The 24,421-nt window shown below is 44.4% G+C and overlaps 1 protein-coding gene across 4 annotated transcripts in view; it reads left to right on the forward strand.

Annotated features, from left to right (window-relative positions):
• LOC108232904 (piezo-type mechanosensitive ion channel component 2) overlaps positions 1-24,421 on the forward strand; it is a 94,157-nt gene that overhangs the window by 10,292 nt on the left and 59,444 nt on the right. For all 4 annotated transcript variants that reach the window (XM_037981830.1, XM_037981832.1, XM_017411020.3 and 1 more), the window contains exons 3-7: positions 4,989-5,114; positions 10,468-10,510; positions 13,505-13,667; positions 16,246-16,525; positions 19,344-19,557. In XM_037981830.1, coding sequence (XP_037837758.1) covers positions 4,989-5,114; positions 10,468-10,510; positions 13,505-13,667; positions 16,246-16,525; positions 19,344-19,557 — 826 coding nt within the window. The remainder of the gene's footprint in view (positions 1-4,988; positions 5,115-10,467; positions 10,511-13,504; positions 13,668-16,245; positions 16,526-19,343; positions 19,558-24,421) is intronic.

Consider the following 24,421-nt stretch of genomic DNA (forward strand, 5'->3'; position numbering starts at 1 on the left):
TGGGGGTTGAGGCGGGGGCCAGGGTCGAGGCCAGGGTCGAGGCCCGGGTCGGGGTTGAGGCCAGGGTCGAGGTTGAGACCAGGGCCAGGGTCGAGGCCCAGGGTCGAGGCCAGGGTCAAGGCAAGGGTCGAGGTTGAGGCCAGGGTCGCGGGCCAGGTCAAGCTGGGGTTAAGGTCAGGGACGGGGTCGAGGCTGGGGCCACGGAAATTTGCCGTGGTAGTAGCTGAGAGTCGCACTTCGAGCTCTAATCAAAGGTCTTGTATTTACGAGGTTTGATGGAATTGGTATTTTTTTGTTGTTTTGGGTCAGAAACGTGTTATCGAAGCTTGTAAACCGGCCCCGGGGCCCTTCTCCCGGGACGTGAGGATGAGTAAATCACCATCTGTGGTTTCTAGGAAGCGACCGAGGCGGCCGCTCGCCTCGCCGGTGATGAATGCGGCGCTCGTTTCGCTGCCTCCACCGCAAACTGCTGGAGCGGCGCACCTCCCGGAGCCGTTAATAATACATGAAGCCTCGTCCCGTCCCAGCTCGCCTCCTCGTCTCCTCAGCTCCTCGTCTCCTCGGCTCCGGCTGAAATAACAATCAGGAAGTAAAGGGGACGAAGGAGGAGGGAAAGTGGACCACTTACCTCCTCATCAATAGTTAAAGAGAAGAGGCCTCAGCCACATGTCCACTCGAACAGTTGCATCGGCGTTTATCTGCTCGTTTTCTTTTTTTTTAACGATTCAAAAACTTTTCTGTCTCCTCAGCGCCCGGACTCGAGTTCTTAACGAAACGTTTGGCCCTTCGGCAGCAGCCCCGAGACAAAACCAACCTCTGAGAGAATCCACGGGAAAAAAATCTGTATTTATCAAATTAGTTTTTGTAGTCGTCGCAGCTTTGGAAGCAGGTGTTTTAACGTTAAGTTAATTAAAATTTAAACTAAGTTTGGAGCTTTAAAAACAAATTGATTGTAACAAAAACTTCAGCCGGGATGAAGTAAAATCTAAGGCATAAAATAACATAAATAAAATAAAATAAAACGGTGTCGGCTTTCTGTAACAGGAAGGTTAAAGGCTGAACTTGTTTTCTTTAAATGTACTAAAAGTGAATTAAACCAGAGAAGGGAATGCTTATCGCCCGCCGAGCTCGGGTTCGAGGATTTAAAAACTGTTCAAACAATTGAGTCATTAAAACGGTTTCAGTTAATAAAACAGAAAACGTCGAGTTTCTGATCTGCGACAAGGTTCCCGTGGAGAAATGAGAAAAATTAAACCCAGAAAACGTCACAAACAGTTCATAAAAGCAGCGTTTTTATCTCGTTTTCATGAAGAAAGTTTGACCTGAAGCTGCTTTTTCTACATCTTCATGCTTTGTTTTTATTTTAACGACGTTCTGAAGCAGAAAACCCGAAAACCAAAGAACCCGCGGCCTCGGACCGTGTCAGACGTTCTCCAGCGATAAAAGCTGCTGAACGAAGGGCTGATTTTGTTTTTTATCCGGTTCCGGACACTCAAACTGCTTTGAAGTTCAGAATAACAGCGATAATTAACATTTTAAATGAAGGAAAAACACTTTGGGGGAGCATAGTACTTGTTGTGGTCCGTCTTTTAGCAAAATATCTCACGAACCACTGGGTGGATCTGAACGAAACTTTCAGAAAATAATTATTCGATACGCCTCCACAACTGATTAACTTTTGGAGCCAAACTGATTCAAGATGGCCACCGCAGCTAGCTGATCTTAAAAAACACAAAAATGATCATAAGTCAGTCAATCTTATAGGTTTTGAACTAAGATTTGGCGTGGTAGTAGCTGGGAGTCATTCACAACACATACTCTGAGTGCTAGTAGCTAGCAGCTTTGCTCAAAGATTTAGCATAAATAGTTTGAGTCAAACCTTTTTCGTCTGTTAGCAAAATATCTCATGAACCACTTGGTGGATTTGAGCGAAACTTTCAGGAAATACTCAATGGATGTACATCTACGACTCATCAACTTTTGGAGTCAGTCCAATTCAAGATGGCCACCACAGCTAATCAACATTAGCCAGCACATAAATGGCTACAACTCAGTCAGTCCTATAAATACTGAGCTAAAATTAACGCAGCTGAGTTTTAAGGTTTGATCTAAATGTCTACAACTCTAATTTCTCAACATTTTAGGCTAAAACTTTGACCTTAAAGTCGACGGGCGATATGCATTCCCTGAAGGCGTGGCAGGCGGTCGGTTTTAAGTGGAGTCAGGAAAGAGGCTGATCAGAATTTGGCGCTCCGGTTTGATGGTCTGTTTCCCGATCACAAAGCCCCCGCAGAAGGTGGACCCGTGAAGTTAATTTAAACCAAATGTTGGAACGTGAATAATTCATCGGTGGTAATTTCCTTAAAGAAGCCGCAGCGGCGTGGCGTGGTGCGGCGTGGCGTGGTGCGGCGTGGCCGACGGGCCGTCTGGGTTCGACGCTCCTCCCCCAGCCGGAGGCAGCCGACGTTTCTCTCGCCTCGCCGTTTGTTTGTTTAGCTTCACGTTTAAATCTCCCTCGAAGGCTCGCTCTGACATTCGGAGAGAGCGTTTAAGGAGCGTAACGTGAAGCTCCGTGTGTTTTCTACAACCACCTCTGACCCGACCGGCTCCCGAAGGGGACGGCTTTAGAACTTCTACAGAAACTAGTCTAAATATTTGGTGTTTCTCCGGTTTCTGTTTCGGCAGAGGTTGCCCCCCCCCCACTGCGTTGTGAAGTCAAGTCCGCCGCTGGATAAATTGCATTGGGACCTGAGTCATTTAATGGGGCAGTATTTGTTGTCAGCGGGGGTAATTTTCTAACTGACGGCAGAAAAAGAGCAACTATAAAACCCGAACAATGCCTCCTATTCAATAAGCAAATAAAACTCGCTCTCAGGAGGGCGCTCTGGGACTGAATGGGACCAAAAATGTTGATTTTTTTTTTTATTTAGATGAGGGACACCCGACGCAAACGGCCGTAAGACAACAAAAATGTTCTGTTACACAATGTCAACCCATTATTTATAAGCTTCGGAGCCAATTTGGATCCAGAAAAAAATGCCTCAAACTTTCCATTGACAAATAAACGTAAGTGTACAAAACCTCATGTCATCTTTTGTTAAACAAAAATGAAGCTAAAATGGAAAAGCTGTGTGGGGAAAAAGTCCATCTCGTAATCCAGCAGCTCTCAGTAGTTGTTTTCTGTCTCACGTGGTTGTGGAGGAAATCTTCTTTACAACACTGGTTCAGTTCATTGAGGTCTGCAGACCTTTGTTTCTGCTCAGCTCTCTGAAGTTCGGTCAGATTGAGGTTCTGGAATCTGACCGGACCGCTGCGGCTCCTCGATTCTTTCATTTTTGGGCCGTTCTGTTGTAGATTAGCTGCCGGGTTTGGGCTTGACGCGACTTGACCCAGTTTGGTCCGAGCTTCAGCTGTCGGACAGACGGCCTCGCGTCTGACTCCAGAACCTTTTGGTCTACAGAGGAGTTCATGCTAGGAGCCCGTCGATCCGCGGGGGCAGCCATCTTTGAACAAGCGAGCGCCGTTGTTGTAGCACCACCACCGATTGGACGAGAGTTCTCATTTATCTACCGAGGCTTCTGATTGGTTGTTGTTGTAAGGGTAAGGGGACTTTTTGGAACCCCTATCAATCTGAGATGGAGCTCGTGGGTTTTGTGATTTTCCCCGAGCGCCGCACGGTCTGACCTTGGGGTGAGTTTGCTGCGACGTCTTCTCCCGGGAAGACCGGCAACCATCCTAAAATCCTTCCCGATGGTTTGGGAATGACCTTTGACCCTTCCCAGACTGACGGGCGGCGACATTTGCTTCTCTGAGGTCATTGCTGATGTCTTTCCACCCTGGCGTTGCGTCGACACACCTGTTCGCTTCTGTTTGTTTCCTTCCTGTTTCATAAATAAAGACACGGTGGAAGGTTCGATTTGTCAAATTTTAGAACCAGATTTTTATTTTTTTTATGCGTCCAGATGCATAAAACCAGAGAATTAAAAAAAAAGAAACGGATTTTCTTTTTTCCCATGACTGAACAAGCATCCTTTTCTTTCCCTCTGGAAGCTCGGGGAAATGAAAAGAGGGGAAATTAGTGCTTTTTTAAATATTTCTCTCTCTCTCTCACGTCTAATAAGACAAACATGTTGTGCTGCTGCGCTCGTTACGTTACCGTTAGCCCCCAGCCGAACGAGGCGCAGCGCTAATAACCTCACCTTCACCAGGATTTCTTGCAGCCCGCTCTTAAAACCTGCAGTAAATTTAACGGGATGGAAACGTTGCCGTGCGATTAACTGCTGGACCACAATATGCGGATATTTATGACAGTTTGATCAAACTAAAAGGATAGAAACAGAGCTGCTATTTGTTGTTTTGCTCAAAAACAAATTTTATTTTATTATTAATTTTATTATAAGAGCAGGTCTGAAACATCCTGCGGTGGGGAATAATCGCCATAACAGCTCCTGAAATTATCCCAAATACCTGCAGGCGCTGTGTAAAAAAGCCATGTGTTGAGCAGCTGTGGCAGCCCCCCCCCCCCAGGATCCGGTCTGCTCTCTACCTGCGCCACAGGAGAACACAGCTCTAGTCACCCTCGGGGTCTCTGAGGCCTCAGACCGCCGTTCGCAGGACGTGCGGAGGCTGGCGCCGCTCCGTTTCATAATGAACCAAAGGTCCCTGCGGTCCACCAGAATGTTTATTTGACTCCCCAACAGAAACGAAGCTGGCTCGGCGTTTTTCGCCGGGATCCGCGCTGTGATCCGGTTCGGTTTCTGTCCCAGCTGGTTTAGCATCAGATCGACGTGATGCCGAATAGGAAACAGCTGTCCGTCCTGAGAGACATTCCTCGATCGGCCCCGAGACGGCTACAATAAAAAGAAAAACCTCAGGAATACCAGTTTTTTTTTTTTATTGCCGCGCAGCTCGGAAAGCGGATAAACTGCTCTGTCGGAAAGCAAACGAGTAAAAAATCCTTTTTGTTTTCTCTGTTTCTCCCCCCGCAGGCCACACAGGACGCCTGCTGCAGTCCCTCTGCTTCACCAGCGTGTCCTTCCTGCTGCTCCACGTCATCTATCAGATTACCGTCAACAGCCTCCTGGCCGGGAACTCCATCTCCTCCAACTTCAGCTGTGAGTACGCCGCGGCCTCCGGGCCGGTCGAGGCGACGTACAGCCGGCTGACTGGAAACAGGCAGATCTGTTTCTTACAGGAATCAAGCTGAATTAAACAACCTATCAGGGGAATAATGGGTCAGAATCATGTCAAAAACCCACTGAAGGCTTTTATTTTTCAGCCCTGTCTTTACTTTCTGCCCAGATGAGGGGAAACCTGATTAGTTTTATGACTAAAAATTTCCTAAAAACTGACATTTTTTGTTTCTTTTTGTTTTGATATCTTCAAAATAAGGAAATGGGAAGTCTCATTCTTCCCCAACAAGCATAGAAGACGATCCAAGCTGGATCTTTAGTTGTCCTCCTCGTTAAGGTGATGCTGCATCTGTCTGTGTTAAAAGGAGTGGAATCATTTATCTGCTGCTTCCTGCTTTTTAAAAACGACGAGGGTGACGCCAGGAAGTGTCTCGTCTCTGCAGCCGCCATGTTTTAAACCTGCTCAGACGTAGCTGCAGGCAGATTTCTAAACGAGGCTTCAGACATCTCGTTCAGTGTTTCACAGATGGTTGCAGACGTTGGCGGCGGCGGCAGCGGCGGTGGGGGAGGGATGTGTTGTTTGTTCGTGTCGGGGCCCACATGTGTGTCTCATTCATCACACAGGTCAGGTTCTGATCTCTGCAGCTGAGGAGGTGTGGCCGCCTCACGGCCCGAGGAGAAGGTTTCGATCCGGTGCACCGTTTGAGTCTGGAACGTCTGGAAAAACTGTGTTTGGTGACATCGCGAGGAGTCGGAACGCAGCCGCGGCCCCTTAATTTAATCGGCTCGCTTCGAGAAACTAAAAACGAGGAGAGGTTATGTGAGGTGTGACCGGCTGGGCTTCGGGCTCGACGGGAAGCTCTGTCTTAAAGCGCCGAAGGTCCGAACGCGTCTCAGCCGAGTCACGGCCAACTCGGAGAGCTGAGGAAACCTCGCTGCCTCGGGCCGAAACACACGAGCCGTTCAGGGAGGGTAAACTAAAACAAAAAAAGCTCTCAGGGAGATTTTTTTATGACTGGATTCTCGGGGGCTGTGGACTTTTGGCAGATCAAAACGCCGGCCTGAGAACCCCATAAAGTCTGATCTATCCGACTTTATTTTCTCCGCTTTATCTATTAGGTAATACATCTGTTAGCTTTGATTTAGAGGGTTAATGTCAGGGAAGGAAAGACAAAAACGTCGCTTTAATTTGCTTTTTAAGGAGCCAAACTTTGTGGTTTTGATCAAAGCTTTCTTTTAGACTTTAGCTACTTTTCCCACTTATTTTCCTCTTTTTTTTTAACCTGAGCATGATGCCATTTTGTGCAGTTTTTCCTTAAATAAGATGAAGTTGTTGGATAACTGAGGACTTAAAAACGATCCGCAGCAGACGAATCGTGTCGTGTCTTTAGGAACTAGCTGTGTGGGAGTCACAAGTGCTGCTTTTTACCCGTCAAACTCTCATTTTTGGTATTTTTCATAGATTTAACCCAAGAAATTTGAGCAAATTAAGTCTCCATGTCAAGCTGGTAACATTAAAGTAAATATTTTGCTGATTTGTCAGTTACGTGTCGCCACAAAACTGTCTTTGTTTCAGTTTTTGAGCCTTTTTTAGACTGAAGGTGACAGAAAATGAGTAAAAAAGTCGCAGATTTCCCTAAAAAAAACGTTCAGAAAGTCTGAAAACGGTTGATTAAGACGACTTTAATGAACTATAAGAAATGTAAGGAACTAAAAGCGCAGCGCTCCTTGAAGGAATGCATATCGCCCGCAGCCTTTCATGCCGGAGCAATTGGCCGGACTCCAGAGGTTAACGAGCTGGCGTTAACGAGGAACGGTTTAAGTCTTTTTGCACAATATTCAAAATCAAATAATCAGGATGAAAATGTGTCACAAGGCGACATTTTTCAAGAGTCCAGGATGCACTTCATCCGTACAAACTTATGTTTTTATTATTTATTGTTGAGGTTTCACCTCCCAGAGCTGCTTTTATTTTTATATTCTGACTCCAACAGGAAGTCGGACGTTTGTCTCATTCATCAGCCGACTCCATTGTGAGAAACAGTCTTATCTCAGATTTCTATATCTGGTATTTGGCTTCTTTAAGAGCCTTTTCCTTTTGGCAGCGGCGCATAAACAAGGAGTCCTTCACGGCGAAACGATCGTCCTCCCACTGAAGACCCTCCTGGTCGCAGCCAGATACCCACGCAGCGACAGGAAACTTCCTCAGAAAAACAAAAACTCCTCCGGGGCGGGTCAGCGACTGGTCACCAGATGAGCCGACGCTTCGTGCTGACACGGCGCGGGAAGGGGCTGCGTTTACCGCCAACAGGCACCGTGTTCGATACGATTCAGAAAGACTCGCCTCTGATATTCTCCTGCGGCTATCTTGATCACGGGCGTTATTTGAAGGAACGCCTGTCGCCTCTCCCGCTGGAGTTTCAGACTGAGAAGGGGCGGAGTTAGGGACGATTCGGTCAAACCTCGCACGATGACGTTAACCGTGATCTCATGAGCGATATGGTCGTGCTTGAAGTATCTGTTGAGGGTGACTCTCAGCTACTACCACACCAATTTATAGCTGAGTATCTGTAAAACTGACAGAGTTATCATAATTTTTGTGTTTTCTGGGGTCGGTTGGCTGTGGCGGCCATCTTTAATTGGTTTGACTCCAGAAGTTAATCAGTTTTAGATGCACATCCAGTGATTAATTCCTGAAATTTTCATTGAAATTCATCCTGTGATTGATGAGATATTTTGCTAACAGACAAACACAGTTGGCTCCAGCAGTTAATGGTGTCATTTTTCAAACAGACCTTGCTCGATCGGTTAGTGCTTGACGTATGCGTTGTCAACAACTCTCAGCTACTACCACGCCAAATTTGAGCTCACTACCTGTAGAACATTTTTGTATTCGGTTGCTCGTGGCGGCCATCTTGAATCTCCGGGACATCATCCGGGACTTTCGTTACTGTCCATCCAGTGGTTCATGAAATATTTTTCCTCTTTGGTTTTTGCTTCTTGTGTATTCGGGGATTTGAGTTTCGTGCTTCCTCGCTCCGCGTGTGAACGGGCGACGGCGTTGGGCCGATCTTGCCGCCGCTGTTTCGGCTTTGACCCCTGGTCATCGCTGATAAGCCCATCCGTCCGACTCCTCCGAGCTCTTAGAAGTGGGAGTATCTGTGCTCGGCGTCGGTGTTTAGTCATGCCTCCACAGATGTTTCCTGCCCTTTCAAATGCCCAACCTCTGACCCGTCTTCTCTGTTTGCCCACCGGAGTCCGAGTTCCTTCAATCCTGGATGATTTTAGAGGTTTGGAAACTGGACTTTCTGATGTAATCTGCAGAAATAAAACTGATATTAAAGTGGTTTTTATCACTGATTAGTCAGAAATGAGGAACGTTTAAAGACACTGAAGCTGACGTTTTTAAAAAAAGGTACAGTCCGCTTCATTTGGTGTCCTTTTAGGTTCGATACTCTGAGGGGAGCTGTTTGGGTTTGCAGGAGAGTTGCACGCCGCGCTCACAGAACGACGCTCAAATAAAACATTAAAATGTCAAGAACTCCTGCAAAGAGTGTTAAAAGGTAAAAAGACAACATTTCTGTTTGATGTGTTCGTCTTTCCTTTAAATGAGTGAAAACATTTCTGCTGTTCACGCAGTTATCTGAAATAATTCAGATTAAACTACAGTTTAAAAACTCGCAGCACAAAGTTTGACCTTTTAGCCGCTCTTTTATCTTCACATATTTTTATTTTTTTGACCCAAGCCTGTCAGACATTTTATTAGGATCCTCAAAAAAAAATAGAAAAATATGTCAACCAAACGACGACTTTCAGTTTATTTACAGTCTTTTGTTGTTTTTTTTTTCAGCCTCTTTATGGTTTTATCACCACCTATTCGCGAACTAAGCTTTTCTTTTTATTGTCCTTTAAATAAACCCAGCTGTCTCTCTCTGACAGTGAAGATTTCCTGCACGGTTTAACAAAAGCAGCTGGAAGTCGCCTGGAGGTGAAGCTGCAGATAAACTCGGTCAGATGGAGCGTTTTGTCCACCGTTCTGTGCCAAAAGCGTATTTAACATCAGCTCCGTCCTCTCTGCTCTTTGTAAAGCAGAAAACCTCTTTTCTGTGAAGTTTAGCACCTAATTAGTCATCCCTCTGCGCCGACAAAGCGTCCAGACGTGCAGATTGTTCCGTTCTTTCTGGTTGTGGAATAAACGACGATAAATTCTTCTTTGTCCTCTTAAAGGGTTTGACTTGAATCCCTGGAACTGATTAACCACTAAAACACGTGGAAACACAGCCTAAAAGTTCCTCAAAGTTTCTCAAAGGTCCTCAAAGTTCCTCAAAGGTCCTCAAAGGTCCAAAAAGTTCCTCAAAGGTCCTCAAAGGTCCTCAGGGGTTCCTCAGGGGTTCCTCAAAGTTCCTCAAAGTTCCTCAAAGGTCCTCAGGGGTTCCTCAGGGGTTCCTCAAAGTTCCTCAAAGTTCCTCAGGGGTTCCTCAGGGGTTCCTCAGGGGTTCCTCAAAGTTTCTCAAAGGTCCTCAAAGCTCCTAAAAGTTCCTCAAAGGTCCTCAGGGGTTCCTCAAAGTTCCTCAGAGTTCCTCAAAGTTCCTCAGGGGTTCCCCAAAGTTCCTCAAAGTTCCTCAGAGGTCTTCGTCTCGGACAGAAAACGGGACGTATCGTGGTGTTGTGTTGTCCATCCGTCCGTCTGTCTGTGGACCATTCCTTATCCTAGCTCCTACTCTGCGACTGTGCAACAAAGGACACCTCACAGACCTGGGGTGATCACTATTGATTTCAAGGGTCATGGGGTCAAAGGTCATGGTCACAGTTGACCCCTTTCCAAAAACCTTATTCCTGCTCTAACTCAGCAACTGTGTAATGTAGCAATGTCAAACTACATAGCTAGACACCTTAAAGGCTAGGGATGATCACTATTGATTTCCATGGTTGTGGGGTCTAAGGTCTAGGTCAAAGGTGACCCTTTTTCAATAAACTTGTTTGTGCTCTAAGTCTGCAACCATTTAACAAAGGAATGTCAAACTGCACTGCTAGACACCTCATAGGTCAGGGATGATCACTATTGATTTCAAGGTCATGCAGTGTAGGATCAAGGTCACAGGTGACCCCTTTCTGAAAACCTTATTGGTTCTCTAACTCTGCAACCGTGTAACATAGGAATGTCAAACTGCACAGCTGGACACCTCGTGGGTCTGGGATGATCCCTATTGATTTCAGCATCATGGGGTAAAAGGTCATGGTCACAAAAAAATCTATGTGTGAAAACAGATTTTGGGCGGGGAAAAAAAAACAGTTTGCCGATTTATTCCGTCTGTCTTTTGTTGTTTCTGTCCAGGTTCGTCGTGGGAGAAATCTATACGACAGATTGGCTTTGAGAGGTAAGACAGTAAATGATTATATCTACTAATAATACTGAAATATTTTTACCATAAAATCTCTGTGAGAAACTGGCTGCATACATTTAGTGTTGCTATTTTTGGGAGTTTAGAGCATAAAACAGTAGATTTTATGGTATTTATTGCCACATCACTGTTTGTTTACAAATATTTGTGAACTCGGTTAGGCTTCAACTTCCAGGTTCCAGTCCAAAAACGGCTCTAACTCCGTCCGTTTTACAGATATCGAGCTAAAATTCGGCGCGGTGGTAGCTGAGAGTCACCTCCATCACCTGCTCCGAGGAACGCTCACAGATCTGAGTGTCCGTGGAGTAATGATCGTTTTAACCGTAACGTATAATTCAGGCACAGTGAGCAACGGATCCTAAATCCATCGACCACCAGGAGTCCCGATCCGACCGGCTCCTAACCCCGTCCCCGCGTGGACCCTCCGGCGAACGTTGAACCCAGTTACGCCTCTCTGCAGCCTTGGCAGGTCTTACCTTTCGAGGCTTTTTCTGCGTCTGTCTCCACGCCGTACGGGGATGTCCAGATGGAGCCACTACGCTGACAGGAAGTGGAGGAAAGTGGGGCCGTAAACATGCTCCCCCTCCTGCGTTTGCCCGTTTGTGTGGACGGTCGTACTCAGAGCGTACGAACGGCGTCTCCTCGTTTTTCTGCCGGCTGCAGAGGAAACGCGCAGAGGATTCACAGCTGCTGCTTTTGTCTTTGGTTTCCTCAGAATTGAACCGTAGAAACGTTCCACAGTAATATGAGGTATTACTATACATATTTTAATCTCTTTATATTGATGTTTTTCTTTATTTTCACGCCCTGCTGAAAGTGAAGGCGGAGTCTAGTTAGAGCTGGTCGGGTTATTGATGCGAATCAGGACTGAAGAGTCCAGGGTCTCAGTGAACCTGGGTCCTTTGTGGCCTCTGGCAGTGAGCTGGCGAACTCGCAGGATTCGAGTTTTAACACAAGTTAACGTTTAGGTTAACTTCTATTTGATTTGCACATTTTATGGTTTTGTTGCATCATTTATAAGTTTGTTTGTTTGTTTGTCGGTGTTGGATTGTGAAGTAATCGTCTCTGAGTGACGTAAATCTGCTGCCGTAGTTGTTGTTTTTAACGCAAACAGACGTCCTCGCTTGGATTTAGCCTCTCCTGCAGCCGAACTCCGTCTGTTTTCAACCTGTTGCCTTTTTAACAAGCTTCATGTTCGCCTGAGAGCCAAAACGAAAAAAAAAATCCCTGCCGAAGCATCTCTGCTGCTCCTGAAACAGCATTTTTAATTCATCGTACGGCGTTTAATGACACCTGGAGCCTCGGCGTGGAGGAAGAAAAACAAAAAACAAACTCTGGTGGCCAAACGCAGGAAGAAGCGTGATCTGCTGTAAAACTGAAATAGAAATGAGTTTGGATGATTAAAAGAGCGCTCTAGAAACCTGCTAGTCATTTCAAGGACAGTTTTTATTTGCTGTAATTGTAGACGCAATCATGACACCTCATAAAACGTGTCCTGGGGCGGCGCGAGGGCATCGCCGGGGATTCTGCGGAGCCCGACGCTGACGCACCCGGGACAGCCGCAGTCTGGGTCACGGGGCTCAAACGCTTTTCAGGACGAACCTTTTGAAATTTTCCTTTTTTTTTTTTTAAAAGCGAGCTGACAAATCGAAACGCAGATGTTGCAAAAGCTTTGTTTGCTCCCAGAAATGCGACGAAAATACCGACTTTTAATTACTCACTTCATTACTGAACTGGAGCGGATATAGGCGGGAATAACATCTTTAAAATTTCCTTTTAGTTCAGTTAAAGCAGATTAGATTAAAGTCCTTTCATTCCTTAAAGGAATGCATATCACCCGCCACCTTTTAGCCTAAGATCATCAAACACGGAGCTGTAGCCGTTACCTCAAACCTTAAAAACAACGTCATGCACCATCTGAAGACGTCACGCTCACAGTGTGTGTTGTGGATGACTCTCAGCTACTCTGTGCGGCGGCCATCTTGGCTCTAAAAGTGAACCAGTCATATTTGCACGTTCATTTTACTTCCTGGGAGTTTAATTAAAATTTGTTCAGTGACTCATGGGATATTTTGCTGATGGTGCAGATAAACTAACATATACAGAGGCAAAAACATTATCGCCCGCCCTTCTCCTTCAGTGGCTGGTGATAAAAAGGAAAACAGGGATCTGATTGAGCCGGCTGCCTTATTTCAAAGAGTAAACATGTTGTTTTTTTGGGGTTAAATTGTTCACTTTCTCATGTTTTTTTTGGTTTGAATGGAATTTCACTCACTTGTAAACAGCAGCACACTTGAAAGCTACAGGCCTGATTTTATTACAGAGGGTGGGACTTCGTATAAAACTCAACACGTAATAAAAGAACAATTAGGGAGCGGAAAAAAACCTCCAGATTCCCATGGCTTCACGCGAACGGGCTCGTTTCCTCAGAGACGCAGCGTTTGTTCTCAGAGCCTAAATGTCAACCTGTGCGCGCTTCAGATGCTTTGCTAATTAGCTCGATTTCTGCGAAACTGACCGAGTTGAAGCCATTTACGTGTTAGCTGCAGCAGCCATCTTGAATGACGTTGACTCCGAACGTTAAGTTTCTCCCAGCTGCTGCGGCGCCGAAGTTTATCACAATGTCTGCAAAATCGGTTGGCGCTGTAGCCATTTTGGTGATTGGTAATCTGACTTAGCTGCGACGGCCATCTTGTCATTAGCATCTGAGGGTTTTATTAAAATCCGTCTAATTGTTCATGGGATATTCTGCTAACGGACACATTAACACGGGCAAAATCATAATCCCCTTTCGCCTCTGGCTGCAAACGGCAATAAAAGTCTGTTTTCTTGTTTTATAATATGACAAATATTCATCACAAGATCATTCCAGTTGACATCTTTTATCCCGCATGACTCCAAACGCCTCGTTCAGGAAACGGTCCGTCTTTCGTCAGCGCATTTCCTCTGTTTTCTGTTTCCTCCCTGCAGCGTGATCGGTGCGGACGCGGGGAACGGGATCCGGGTGTTCATCCCGGACATTGGCATGTTCATCGCCGGCTTGGCCATCTGGCTGCTGTGTCGCAGTCTGGTCCAGAAGAGGCCGCCGGAGGACATGGCGCAGTACAACGCGGACTTCGAGGCGGAGGATCAAGTGGGTCTCATTTGTCCGTCCGTCCGTCTGTCCATCCTTAGAAGGACGTGTGATGGAATATAATGAGCTCTGAGAACAGGGAAGATGTACATGACATAAAAAATAATGAATCCTTAATAAGAAGAAAACTGCAAGTGTTTGGTTTTTCTTCTGGAAATGATATTTTTAGGATTAACGATCATGTTTTTACTCAAACCAGAGGCTAAAACTACCAGAATTAAGTGCATTATTTCCTTTTTTTGTCGCCCGTGTTGATCTGCGTTTGACTGCATCAAACACAAATATACCTTTCATTCTGTACATTTTAAACTTTGCAGGGAAGCGTCGAAGAGGAGCCTCAATCACACAACGAGGAGCGAATTTTGTTTAAAGAAGCATCCAAACTTTATCTCCAATTCACTCGTGGTTTCTGTCTTTGTTTGAAACAACCTCAGAGATGTTGGCTGCTGTGTGGATGATGACAAACCATCTGGAAGTCTCGTCTCCACGGAGGCATTTATTTTCACAAAATCCACGTCTAGAGTAAACATTTATCATGATGTTCCCATAAACATGAGGAGGAAGTCTCTCCAAACATCATAAAACTCAGACGTAAACAACTTCTCATAGATTTCAGGACTATAAGCTTGTAGGTGTCTTTTAAAGTGTCTCAACAGGGCTTTAAAGTGTGGGAATATGTTAAAATTTCCCTAAAAACAGCTTATACCTAAAATACTACTAATAATAATAAATGAATGCTTTCCGAGGATTCTTGTGACAGACTGGCAAACTTAAGAATCATCTTTCTGTCGACAACGTTTAAAGATTTTTCTTGAGCTGTTTCTGTCGTGTCGTAATTTTGAAGCGGACTTCTGTGGAAAAGTTGTGAACAGTCAGTGTCTTACCTGTTGCAGATAGCTCTCCGAACGGTCTCAGTTTGCAGGAATCGAGTTTAAAGCTGAAAACACACAAGGATTGTCGAGGCTCATCGCTAGAAGAGTCTCTTAACGCCACTAAAAGATGGAGGGCAGCTTTAAAATGATGAGATTATTATAATTTTTTAAGCTTATTTAAAAATTAATATCCATTTTTACAGTTTCCTTATGAAACGGTGCTGCAGCTACACAAAAATATGAAAAAACTGTCAATAAAAGTGTAAAATAAGAGCTGCTATGGGAACCCGGATGTCCAAACAGGAAGCGATCACACATAAAATTGTTTTTTTTTTTTTCAGGAGTGGCGAAAACTAGACCGTTGTTTAAAGGCTCAATGAAGGTCATAATTAAAAATAACGAAGGCGTAGTTGTCGATGCACGTCATACGCCGCCTTCGTTCTGACTGGATTAACGAGTTAATGGCTAGTCAGAGCAGAGCTGAGACAGAGAGGTGATTTTTACCGTATTATAAAACAACTTGTCTCAAAATGTTCACAGAGGTTCGTGCAGATTTTTCAACCTTTACATTGGTGTCATATTATTACGTGTATGTTAAAGCAGAAATGTTTTTATTATTAATGTTATTATTATTACCACTGGACGTTCCCCAAGGCTCTGAAATTTTATGTTGGAGCTCAAACCTGCTGCTAGCTTCTTAATCTGGTCAGTATTAAACTTTGTTGTTTAAATTTGAGGTGTAGAACCTCGTCTTAATGATCTTAACTTCCCGAAGGTGCTTTCAGTATAAAATACGCGGCGTTGCAGCTGTGGACGTACTCAACATCTATGGGTTTCCTCCCATTTGTTTTCTTGTTATTGACTCCGTAGTAAACATTCGTTAACTCTGTCCTCGCGCTTTTATTGTTTAAATCTTGAAATAGTTTTTTTTTCTGAGCACAAATGTCTTCATTCTGTTTCCCGTCTCTTGTTTACGAACCCCCTCAGTCCTCTGACCATCCGTCGAGGTAAAACCGGATGTTTAAATGCATCCTTTGGAGGCTTTATGTTCATGAACGAGCAGCGCCGAGCCGATAAGGTTTAATTATTATCGGGTCGTGTCGTGCAGCTATAAAAACGGCGACTAAAACAGCTGCTGAGGCGCAGCGTTCGCACTCGGCCTCACGGCCTGCAAGGAAAAGGAGCTTGAATTAAAAATAATAATAATAAAAAAAAACCTTTCATGTGCGAGTTGATGATTTGGAAAACAGCCTTCATCCTCTGGCAGGTCCTGCCTTCTCTTTATGACTCAGTCTTAATTAAATCCACATTTCGCTCTGAGTGCTTCGGCTGGCCCAGATGGCACGGCTCCCCATTACTGGGGAAACACCAGAAATTAATCTACAATGGCCGATGTTGCGACTGGAACAGCATTTAAACAGCCTGCTTCTCTGGTTGTTTGGAGCTTTATGCGCCGACCTGAACAGGTTAGGTTTTATTTTTAATTCTGTTTTTATTGAGCCTGTAGAGAAAAGGGACACGGCTGCTAACGGAAACCCGAGTGGACTGGACGTGGAGCCAACACGTGCTTTCGGCTCAGATATGTTGAAATGTTCTGTGGCGCACGACGGCAGATAGACGGGTTGTTTCGCGAACCCCCACCTGCGTGAAGCGGTGTTTCAGCACCACGGAGAGCTCTGAGCGTCTCTGTGCTCCACCCGCTGCAGGAGGACGAGGAGAAGCCCAGCCTGGACGACGACGTCCTGCTGGAGGAGGACCTGGAGGCAGGCTATGAGGCCGAGGAGGACGAGGACAATGACGACCTGTACGATGAGGAGGAGGAGGAGGAAGACGAGGAGGAGGAGGAGGAGGAGGAGGTCAAAGAGAGCGCCAAGATGAAGATTCTCCGGCTGGTGGCGGAAGTGGCTTCCAGGGGGAAGGACATCATCGGGAACTTGATCACCACCGCGGGGAAGGTGGTGGTCACCGTCCTGCTGGGCATGACAGGTGGGACTTTCTGCATGTCTGTTGGCGGGCGATAGTGTTTTTGCTGTGCATGTGTGTCTGTTAGCAAAATATCTCCTGAATGAATGAATGGATTTTAATGAAACTTTCAGGAAGTAATTATTGATTGGCCTGATTAACTCTTAGAAAAAGTCCAGTTTAAGATGGCCGCCACAACACACAGAAATGGCTCTAACTCGCTCAGTTTCACAGATATTGAGGTGAAATTCGATGTGGTAGTAGCTAAGAGTCATCCTCAACACATACTCTGATATCACATGAGGCACGGGGGTCAAACCCGGTGACGCAAGGGGGTCAAAATTAAAAATTTGGTTCTAGCCAAGGGCCGATCACGATCAGTATTTATTAAAAATTACATAAATTAATTGGTTTTAGATGTATTATGTCAAATCATTCATATAGAAATATCAATGACCTTTTCCCAGTTACAGATTATACAGAATTTAGAGCAAACAGACTTTAATTAACACAGACAAATAGATCAAACTTCAAAAGGCTCATCATTAGCAGTCATTTCTTACGCCTCACTCAACTTTTAAATGAATTTTTTAACATTAAAACAGATTTTTAAAAATAAGCCATCAACAAAAACCTGATCATACAGAAATTAAAACTATATATTGTTGGCGGGCCTTGAGTTTGACACGGGTGACATGAAGTTATTTTTAAGGTTTGATTAAAACGACTACAACTCGTTTCTCAGTTTAAAGCGATATTCATTCCATCAGAGAATGATGGGAATTTTATTTTATTTCTGAAAGAGAAAATGTTTCACTTTCAACGTTTATTCGACGGTTTTATAACAGCCAAGCAGTCGTCCCGACACATTCCAGGAAATGGTGGGTTATTGTTGAAGGCGCCACACTTTTTTCCGAAACAGGCGTTTAATTTCGTGAAACCCGAACGAACGGAACGCTCGATAGGTTCTTAAAAAGTACATCGTCCTTTTAATTGCCTTGGCAACTTTCCTCAGCACTTTGACGGCCGTCTGAGCCGCTCCTCCTGCGGAGAGCAGCTACGATTTTATCAGTTTCCATCTCAGCTCCGCTCTCGGTTTATCTGGAAACGTCTTTAAGAGCTTTCCATTAAGCGCCGAGTGGATCACAGGCGGCATTTTGGACGTAATGATTTTTCCCAGTGTTGTTTCAGATTGTCCCGAAGATCCCAGAAGGTCCCACTGTCCTCTTTCACTACGTTTATTTAACCTTTTTATTATCTTTAGTTGTTAGCTGTGTACAGGAAGTGCCTCATGTCATAGGTGTGAACAGATTTTTTACTATACTATAAAGGAAAACCTTGTTTACTCAAAAAAAAAATAGAGAAAATTTCACCTTCCTTCGGATTTTAACCGAATCTCCTCTGTTTAATTAATTAGTTGAGGTTTGCTTGTGTTAAGTATTTAAAAAAAAAAGTGATTTTTTGTCATAACCTGACCTGATAATTACAATTATTATAATAAATATGCCAGACGTGCTGCTGGCTCACAGTCAAAGTTTCTGCCAGAGGAAAACATTTAGAGCTTTTTAAGAATCAACGCTCTTTATTTCATAGAAAAGGAAAAGCAGCCGAGCAGCGAGAAGGGATGCTTATCGCCCGCTTCCTGTCGGCGCAGGGTTTGCCGTTGTTGCCGTTTTGGTCAAACCCTGAAAACATTGTTATCCGCCAAATCACGCTACATCGCGAGGGACTCCAAAATTCAGCTCCATGTCTGTAAAATTCACTGAACTGCAGCCGTTTGTGTTTGCAAAGCTGTGCTGGGCGTCTTTACTCCAAAAGCTAATCAGTAATAGACACAAACGCGATGATTCCTTTTCTCGTGTTTCATTAAAATCCGTTTGTTGATTCAGGAGGGACTTTGGGAACGGACGCACAGACACGAGCGAAAACATTAACGTCTGACTTCCAGCTGCAGGCTGTAAATATGGATCTGTTTGAGAGTTTTGATGCTGAACAGATATAAATGCACAGAACAGACCGCATCCTTTTAATGACGAGCCTGATAGGCGTCAAAGATCAGCAGAAACACCCGTGAGGAATTAATTTGCGGTTTGGTGAGGAGCTGACGTCGTTTTTTAGGGTTACCTGCAGTTTGGGACGGATATAAAGATCATCGTTCTTTAAGCAGAATCTGATGAGAGAGAATTAGTCTCTGCAGAGAAAGAATGAAGGCAAACTATGAAATCAGACATAGAAACATAAAAAAAACCAGCCCTGAACTTTATCAAATAGCGCAGGTTGACAGAGTTTACTCCTAAAGTTTTCCAGATGTGTTGATGTGCAGCTCCGACATGTGGGTCTGCACTTAATGTAAACAAAGCACTTCTGAGCGTAAATACGAACCAAAAGACATCAAAAACTGACGGACTTCTTCCATGATTGTCTCCATTGTTGACCTGTTTTCATAGGTAAACGAGCAGCAAATGGTTAAGAGATTCTGGAAATTTTTCAATTTAAGGAACCCGTCAACCATCCATTTTTTTTTTTGGAGAAAATCTGAGCGGATTTTGTTCCTTACTGTATGAGCTTTCTGTGGCGCAGCCTTCCTGACTGTCAGATTTTAGGCCGTCAGAGACGCCTGGAAACCAAGAAAGAAACGAAACTGTTGCAGAGGATTAAAATCTTTTGTTAACAAACTCCAGATTTTCATTCAAAGTGGAGAAAAGGCAGAAACTCCGGATAACAGTGAAGCTTTAAAAGAGCAAACAGGATTAAAGCGGCTTCGATTAAAGTTCGTTAAAGCAGTCTGATTTACCGTCGCTCTTCTGTTCACGGTTTCTTTTTGTTTGTCTTTTGTCCGCAGGGATCATGCTGCCCTCCCTGACCTCTTTTGTTTACTTCTCCATCTTCCTGTTCCTGTGCACCTGGTGGTCTCTGTGCCGGACCTTCAACACGCTCATCTTCAGCTGCATGTGCGTCCTGATGGCCATCTTCAGCGCCGGCCACCTCGTCGTCCTCTACCTGTACCAGTTCCAGTTCTTCCAGGAGTCCATCCCGCCGCAGGACAGCTACATCAGGTCAGACCCGAGGAGGTCGCCGCCTCCAGATACAGAATCCCGTTCTTTTAAACCAACAGCTTGATCCGTAGGTTGCTGCAAAGTGATCGTTTTGCGCAGTCGGCCATGTTTATTGCGTCCAGTCAGGGTGAGTTTGCTTAAATGGTGATAAATATTTACTTCTGCTCCAAACAAGAAGGTAAACGGGAGGAAGACGAGCCCAGCTGGGGCGAAGGCGCTCCAAACTCCACCTGGCGGCTCGTTCGATGTGAGAAGCGGAGGTTTTTATGCTCTCGTGTTTTATTATGCATGAGCGAGGACGCTACGGGCTTCCTGTGGTTGCGGCGGCGGAGCGGTGCGGTTTGGAGCGAAGCCACGCTGTTGTAAACGCACATGGGGTCGTAAAGAAGAGAAGGCGGCGAATGTAACCGCAGTGAAATGGATTTTCTTTCAGCTTCAGGATTCTCAGGTTGGGTTTGAACAGATTCAAGTAAATTTTTTTAGTTCTTTATTATAAACTTCAGGTTTGATTCACTTTAATGAGCTAGTTATTGTTTTTTTTTGCAGAATATTCCTCTCAAAGGGGATTTAGTCTCTCTGTTTGTCTGAATTTTTACACATTTAAAATCAATGCAGCTTGAACTATTATTTGCATTTAAATTAATAAGAATTGAACTCTGATTAATGTTTTTTAAATTTCCAAATGCATATAATCTTCTTTTCTTTTGCAAATAATCAAATATTTGAGGTGGTTTTATTCACTGTGATGAGAATGAAGGTGATGCATGTTTAACATCCTGATTTCATGCAAATAATTCACTATTTATTAGTCAAAATCATCTAAAAACAGGAAATGATACGATACATAAAACATTTTTTTAGTGTAGATTTGATTTCAGGGGAACAAAGGGAGCTAAATGTTTTTTAAATGACAATTTATCTGAAGTTATTTTAGATTTTTTTGCAATAAAATAATACTTTTTATTTAAAAGATCAATTATAATTTTCTGCTGTTTAGTCAGATGACTCAAAATGACTAATATTTATATATTTTCTCATCAGAATTTAAACTGTTTAGGTTTAAATTAGTAAATAACTGATTTAAGGCGGTTCAGTTTCAAACTGGAAACACTTTCAAGTGTATAAAAAAAACATACTGTAAAATTTTAAATATATTACTTTTATCAGAAACCATCTTCCCAAAGGTATTAAAATCTTTAAAGCAAACAGCTAAAAATGACTAAAAAAAAAACAAAAAGCTGCAACTAACTTTTCTTTTTCTTCTGCATTACAAAGAAATGAAATGAAAATGCAATAATTCAGTAATAAAACATAAAGTAGAACTTCTCTAACTTGTAGTAATAATAATAATAATAACAATAATGCATCTTTCTTTGTTTCTCTGCAGCTGTGTTAGAGGAGCTGCTGTCTTTTTGCCCTTGGCGTCGCAGAGTTTTATTGATTTCACTCCTTTTCATTTAAAAGCTGTGCTGCTGTGTGTCAGGAATCAAGCTATTTACAGCAATATATGGCTGAAAGCGCCGCGAGCAAACCGCCCCCCGTCCTCGCCATCCCTCTGCTGCCTCCGATGGCAGATTTGGCGGTCTTTAGCGGCGTCGTTAGCGGGAATGAACTCCTCAAATTATCTGTATTGACAGGATTAGTGAGAATCTTGTCAACCAAGAAAGCTGGGCTGGTGGTTCCTCCTTATTTATGGTAACATTTTAGTTGTTTTTTATTTTCAAGACCGCTCAGAAATCAAAATGCTGGTTTTCGTTGGCGACAGATGCCAGTCGATGTTGCTGACGGAAGCAAAAGCACCGAATCTGTGAAAAACAACCCGTGGGTCTGACGGTGAGGTTTCCTGACGAACATGAATACAGCAACAAGAAAAACGGGTCATCGGATGGTTATTGGTGGGATCTCAGTGAGCTGCAACTATTGGAGACTAAAAATATAAGAAAACAGGAAATTTCTTTAGGGACTTTGAGTGTTTGGAACCAAGTGAGCTGAGCAGCTGAGGTTTGAAAGGACAGTTTTAAAGAATCGAGGCCATTTTTGTGTGCAGGGCTGGCAAAACTGTATTCTAGTTCTTAGACGTTGTTTTGTTTCCCAGCCTGCTTTGTACCCACCTCTTCCTGCTTTGTACCCACCTCTTCCTGCTTTGTACCCACCTCTTCCCACTTTGTACCCACCTCTGCCTTCTTTGTACCCACCTCTGCCCACTTTGTACCCACCTCTGCCTTCTTTGTACCCACCTCTGCCCACTTTGTACCCACTTCAGCCTGCTTTGTACCCACCTCTGCCCACTTTGTACCCACTTCAGCCTGCTTTGTACCCACCTCTTCCTGCTTTGTACCCACCTCTTCCTGCTCTGCACCCACCTCTTCCTGCTCTGCACCCACCTCTACCCGCTTTGTACCCACCTCTTCCTGCTTTGTACCCACCTCAGCCCACTTTGTACCCACCTCTACCCGCTTTGTACCCACCTCTTCCTGCTTTGTACCCACCTCAGCCCACTTTGTACCCACCTGAGCCCGCTTTGTACCCACCTCTTCCTGCTCTGCACCCACCTCTGCCCGCTTTGTACCCACCTCAGCCCACTTTGTACCCACCTGAGCCCGCTTTGTACCCACCTCAGCCCACTTTGTACCCACCTGAGCCCGCTTTGTATCCACCTCTTCCTGCTCTGCACCCACCTCTGCCTGCTTTGTACCCACCTCAGCCCACTTTGTACCCACCTCAGCCCGCTTTGTACCCACCTCTGCCCGCTTTGTACCCACCTCTGCCCGCTTTGTACCCATCTCTGCCTCTGCCCCCACATTTATATTTGAATGGACAGAAGTGTACTTTTGAAATGCAGATTCCAGTTTTTCCAGTAATGATTTTTGATCACCGGTGTGGTTTTTAGACCTGGTCATGTTTTCAGAGAACTTGGGTGTTAAAATACATCTCTTAACGCTGTCGAGACGGGTTTGAGATGTCAGCTAAGACTCTCGGAGCACAAATCTCTCAGGCGATGAACCTGTTGGCCTCTGTGATTCATACGAGAAGCCCCGCAGACGTTGGAAGACGTCTCCCTCATGAATGCTGTTTGCCAGCTAGTTGTCAGCAGTCACAGCAAAGTGAGATATTACCTTAAATGTACAGAAAGTGAATTTAGTCCAACACTGGCTTCTTTTTTTTTTTCTTATTTGGCATCTTAAAGTTAGCGTTACACTGAATACTCTGACCGTTTTGGACATTAAATGTATTTCTCTGTATAGATTAGGACACAGACTGACATTAAAAATATTTTTTTTACATAAACATTCATAAAAATTGAAAGAGCATGACAGTAGACTTTTTATTCTAGATGAATGGTATTGATTTGTACGTTTTGGAGGTTTTGATATTTCTTGTTTGGGCACCTTTTATCGAAACGAGCCAACTCCTCACGTGTTCGTGTTGACTTTCTGCCGCACCAAGGTTTTTCTGTCTGCTGCTGCGTGAAAACCGATGTTTGAAGTAACACATTCTCCTCCGCTCTGCCTCTGTTTCCTCCACGCACACCTTCAGGCCATCGGGGAGAAATTCTCAGGACGTAAACACACGCAGTCCCCCCCTTTCATTGGACAATGTGCCGCTGCCCTTATTGTCCCTGTTGACAGTGACTCGGCCTCGCTCCGGGCCTGGTGCTGAGTGAGACCGCTGAGAGGCCTGGCTTCCACTCCGCTTCCTGCCTCTCGCCTTACAATGGAAGTCCCCAGTCACGTGACCCAGCTGGTCTTCCCGAGCTGCGAGATGAAACTGCTCAGGATGCGTGCCGGGCTCGGGCGGGCGTTTGCTCCTCCAGCATGGCAGAAAGGAAACGTCTCAGGAGGCTCGTAAACCTGAGCGTTTGTCACACATACGTCAGCGCAGTTCCTGAGCAGATCAACCAAGTTCATCTGCTCAGGAAAGCAGCGAATCAGATAACATCCTTTGCTGGACAAACAAATTCTTACTTTTGATGCATTGTTCACATTCCAAGGTTGAAAGAGTTTCTGAAACGTCAGAATAGGGATTGTTTTCAATTCGCAAATTGAATGAAACGATTATCTCTGAGTCAGAACGTAAAAGAAACCCTCAAAAAGACTTTTCCAAGAAAGATATTTATGATGATGTAGCCAAAGAAAAACATTTTATCTGTGACTGCAGCTTGCAGGTAGCAGTATTTATGAATGTAAACAAATAGTTTTCTCATCTTTACTGTGCATGATGACTTTTGCTGCTAGAGCTCTATGACAGAAACCTTGTCAAAGCACAAAGTGAACTGTTCTAGCTTGCGTTTTGCATCAAATTATGTGGTAAAAGTATCCCATTATTGCCTAAAATCCTCGATGAATAATTACTGAAGTCATTTAAACTCTTCAGGTTTCTGCACAATAAATACACTGTCAACGAAACAAAAACTGACCTCAAATTTTAAATACTAAATATAAACTGGTTGGTATTCTTTGCAGAGATGCCCTGAGGAGGATGGATGGATAGATGGATGGATGGATGGATGGATGGTAGGATGACTGGATGAATGGATAAATGGCTGGATGGATGGATGAATGCATGGATGGATGGATGGATGGATGGATGAATGCATGGCAGGATGGTTGGATGGATGAATAAATGGATGAATGGCAGGTTGCATGGATGGATGGGTGGCAGGATGGATGGATGAATGAATGAATGAATGTATGCCTGGATGGATGGATGGATGGATGGATGGATGGATGGATGGATGGCAGGATGAATGGATAAATGGCTGGATGGATGGATGAATGGATGGATGGCTGGGTGGATGGATGAATGCATGGCAGGATGGATGGATGGATGGATGGACGAATGGACGAATGAACGGATGGATGGA

Source organism: Kryptolebias marmoratus, linkage group LG20 (assembly GCF_001649575.2).
Source record: "Kryptolebias marmoratus isolate JLee-2015 linkage group LG20, ASM164957v2, whole genome shotgun sequence".
NCBI lineage: Eukaryota > Metazoa > Chordata > Actinopteri > Cyprinodontiformes > Rivulidae > Kryptolebias > Kryptolebias marmoratus.